Below are 3,918 nucleotides of genomic sequence, written 5' to 3'. Positions count from 1 at the left end.
GCTGCATGGTTTCTTGTCCACATCTGGCAGGAGAAAAGGAGTTTCTGCCCAGCATTCTGGAAAATTCTAAAACTCCCAGTAAATGGCCCCCATAGATCACATGCTTATGCCTGAATTAGTGACCATGATCCTGGATGACCTTGGATGAAAAAGTGTTGACTAGTATAAATTGAACAGAGTCCACTCCTGAACCTGGAATAGGGTCGCATCTTTTTCCCAAAACTCTAAGTACTTTCAGGAAGTGGGAATCACTCAGAGAATGGAGGCTGGTTACATAACCACAATGTCCACTCCAATAGGTCATCATCAATCTAGGAATTTGGAGTTGGCAGCAACAGAAACAGACAACAGAATGGGAGACAGGAAAAATTAGGGTGTTATTATTTGAAGAAAGAGGAAGGGTGCTGGACAGGCAACACCACTTACAAATATCCACTAGTTATTTCATAGATGGACCCAATATGAATTTATTTAACCCAACAATGAAATTTGAGGTCGTAAAGAGCAGAGGAAAAGGGAGTGTGACAGGAAGGTGGGAAGTGAGAGTGGGCCCAAACAATGCGGCCTTCATCAGGAGACGCAGAGAAAGGTCTGCTGGTGGGAAATTCTTATTAGGAATGTGAGCGAAGACTTTGAGGAACAAAATAGTAATGACACAAGAATAAACACACGAGCAAACAAGCAGTATAACAATAAAGAGTCCAGAAGTAGATCCAAGTATCTATGATGACTTCATATGTCAAGGGTAGCATTTACTTACTTACTTAATTATTTTAATTATTTATATATTCATTCATTCATTCATTCATTCATTCATTCCAAGGGTAGCATTTAAATTCCCCTGGGAACAGTGTAGTTTATTTAGCAAATGGCGCTGCATAACTGGCTCTCCATCTGGCAGAAAACAAAGTTAGACCCTAGTTCATACACACACAAGGCTACGTTCCAGCAATATTAAAGGTTTAAATTAAGAAGAAGAAGAAGAAAGGACATGAGAATATTTGGTTGGGGCATAAGGGAAACCTTTCTAACGCCGAACCCCGAGCGTGCTGCCGCTCTCATACCGCTGCTTCCATTGGTCCCTCGTGGGCAACGTCCCTGGATAACCAGCCAATGAGAATTGAGCATGGGCGGCGCGCTCGGCCAATAGGGCCAAAGCAGGAGATTTGAAAGGGCCTCGGCGGGAGCGCGGAAGGGGCGAGTCAGTCGTTCGCCGGCGGCCAGGAGGTTGGCGGTGCCACGGGCCTCGGGTGAGCAGACCTCCTTTTGCGCCGGGAGAGGGCTGGTGATCAGGGGGATCTGGGGTCCGTTGGGCGCGCATCCGACCGGCTCCTGTGCGCCCCGGGATAGAGAGAGGGTCCTGGAAAGGGTTGGGGCGTGGAGCAGGGCAGGGCAGGGCTGTCGGGGCCAGCGGCCCGGCGCGCCCGGAGCGATCGGCGTGTTTACCAGCCCCAGGCAATCGCTTCCGGCTAGATCAATCCGACCCTTCCCTTTCTCGCTCCCTCTTTTTTCTGCTTCTCACGACTCTGTTTCCCTTTGCTCAGCTCTCCTCCCCTTTCCCCTCTAAGGATGACTCAGAAGGAGAACGCCTACCCGTGGCCCTACGGCCGGCAAACGGTAAGGGCTTTGCTACTTACCCTTCCCCGACCCGCATGGCGAGTTCCTGCTTGGAGAGGTGAGACCCTGCAGAAGGCGATCTCCAAGCACTTCCTTTGCCATTGTGCTCCCGGAGTTTGCGGCGGCGCTTGGTCTGCTTATCTGCAGCCACATCCCGCCAAGGGTTGCCAGCCTGAATCTGAGGACCTCCGGGCTTAACCTGCCTGTTCTATACAAACGGTAACTGAGGCCGAGCCGCCAGCGTCGGCCCTTTAGGCCACGATTACCAACCCTTGTCCTGAAAGAAACAGGCTTAATTGTTTTGGAATTTATTTTAAAGACGGGTGTGAGATAAGGATCTAAACAGATTTATTTTTCCGGTTGTTCCAACACCTTTCATTGAAGAATCTACCCTCTGATTTGAAATGCCACCTTTATTATTATATTCAGTTCCCACAACTATGTGGGTCTATTTCTCGACTCTGTTTTGTCCAACTGGCTTATTTGTAAATTCTATACTCATATGTTCCCTGGGAACAGGCTTTTCGGGCCCCTCAGACTTTCTTCCTCTCTTGGCTAAAGGAGGAAGGCAGGCAGATGTCACACAAGCTTTGCTCCATGTGTAGGGCTTGGGTATCCTGGAGGGTCCCTCTGCCCCCTGTCCACCAGCTCCCTCCCTCATGGAGTACTGAGTCTGTGAGAGTGGAGGCTGACTGACAAACCATTGTCACTTCTACAATGGTCACTCCCAAAAGACAGTTTTGTATATTTCCCGGAATTTGAAAGTGGGAAGTGGTCCAAAGTCATCGGAGTATTCCCGTAGTGTCTAAAGTCTGTTGTTTCAAAGGGGTGAATACTGGCATTTGCTGAATAGTCAAGGCCTCCAGGACCTTATCCAAGCCTTAATAGACTGAGATTTTTTAAAAAATGTTTTTAATAAATAGTACAGTATATATATTTTTTGTGTCTTTGAAATCCATGTCATTGCATATATCAGAAGTTTATTCTTTTCCATTGCAGTGTAGTGGTCTGTTAATGTGAATATGCCGTAGTTTATTTACACATTGGTAGACATTTGGGTCGCTTCCAGGTTTTGACTGTTATGAATTAAGCTGTTGTGACATTTTTGTGCATCTCATTATTGATTTTGAGAGAGAGAGAGAGAAACATCTATGTGAGAAATGTCTCTTGGTTGCCTCCCACACATGCCCTGGACCAGGGATCAAACCCACAACTTGGGTATGTGCCCTGACCAGGAATGAACCTGTCACCTTTTGGTGTACAGGACGATGCCCAACCAGCTGAGCCACACTGGCCAGGGTTGAACTGAGATTTTTAGGGGACTGAGAAGGTCTCTGTGCTAAAACTCCTTGAATTCTGGATGTTCCTTACCCCAGCCTCCTACTGCCCCGGCGGGGTGGAGAGCTGGGCGAATCGGTCCAGTTATGAGGTTATGAATAGGACCATAGAGGTTGGACAGCTTCATGCTTGAGAATGTGGTGCGGGCCAGGCCCACGAGGTGAAATGTTAGGTATTGGGGTAAGTCCTTTGCTCCGTATCTTAGGCTGACTTGGCTTGTGTATGAATAACGCATTAATATGGGGTTCTGAGCAGATTATTGGGGCTGAACAGCAATAGTGGGGTCTCACTGTTCCTCTCTGAACTGGGGTTGGGTGGGTGGGGGTGGCTCCGTAGCAAGTACTGAAGTGCTGCTTGCAGCACATTCCAAACCGGTCACTGGGACAAAGGCATCCTCAGAGCCCCCTGTGCTCCTTCTCAGGCTCAGTGTGGCCTGAACACCCTGCCACAGAGAGTCCTCCAGAAGGACCCTACCACCCCGTCCTCGCTCGTCCTCATGAGCCGCTCCAATGCCCAGCCCACAGGTAACTGGGACTCGGGGAAGAGGATTGCCTGAGGGGACTCGAGTCTGGGAGGGTGCAGGGATGAAAATGTTAAAGGACAGCCTCAACCTACCGGTTCTTTTCCTAGCTGCCCCTGGCCAGAACAGCAATGGGACACCCAACTTAATGTAAGTGCCCACGCCGTGGGGTGGCAAGGGTGAGGGTGGGGCGGGGAGCAGGTGGGAAGTGAGGGAGGTGGAAGCTGAGGGCAGGAGGAACAGGGATGCGGCTGGAAAGCCTGATCTATCTTCAGCTCCCTTGGGAGAGAAGCGGGGGCTGAGGAGCAGAGAGAAGGCAGACACCTCAGGTCAGGGGTCCTCAAACTACGGCCCGCGGGCCGCATGCAAATACAAGTATTGTATTTGTTCCCGTTTTGTTTTTTTACTTCAGAATGAGATATGTGCAGTGTGCATAGGAATTT

The 3,918-nt window shown here is 49.4% G+C and overlaps 1 protein-coding gene across 1 annotated transcript in view; it reads left to right on the top strand.

The window, feature by feature from the left end:
- The first annotated feature begins 1,177 nt into the window (after positions 1-1,177).
- Positions 1,178-3,918, top strand: part of AURKB (aurora kinase B) — a 5,767-nt gene continuing 3,026 nt past the window's right edge. Inside the window, 4 exon segments of the mRNA XM_006761714.2 lie at positions 1,178-1,250; positions 1,545-1,617; positions 3,377-3,479; positions 3,586-3,625. Of these exon segments, the coding sequence (XP_006761777.1) occupies positions 1,570-1,617; positions 3,377-3,479; positions 3,586-3,625 (191 nt within the window). The 5' untranslated portion in view covers positions 1,178-1,250; positions 1,545-1,569.

This window comes from Myotis davidii, unplaced genomic scaffold (assembly GCF_000327345.1).
Source record: "Myotis davidii unplaced genomic scaffold, ASM32734v1 scaffold37, whole genome shotgun sequence".
NCBI lineage: Eukaryota > Metazoa > Chordata > Mammalia > Chiroptera > Vespertilionidae > Myotis > Myotis davidii.
Note: the sequence above shows the minus strand (reverse complement) of the source record. Positions and strands in the feature narration are given on the sequence as shown.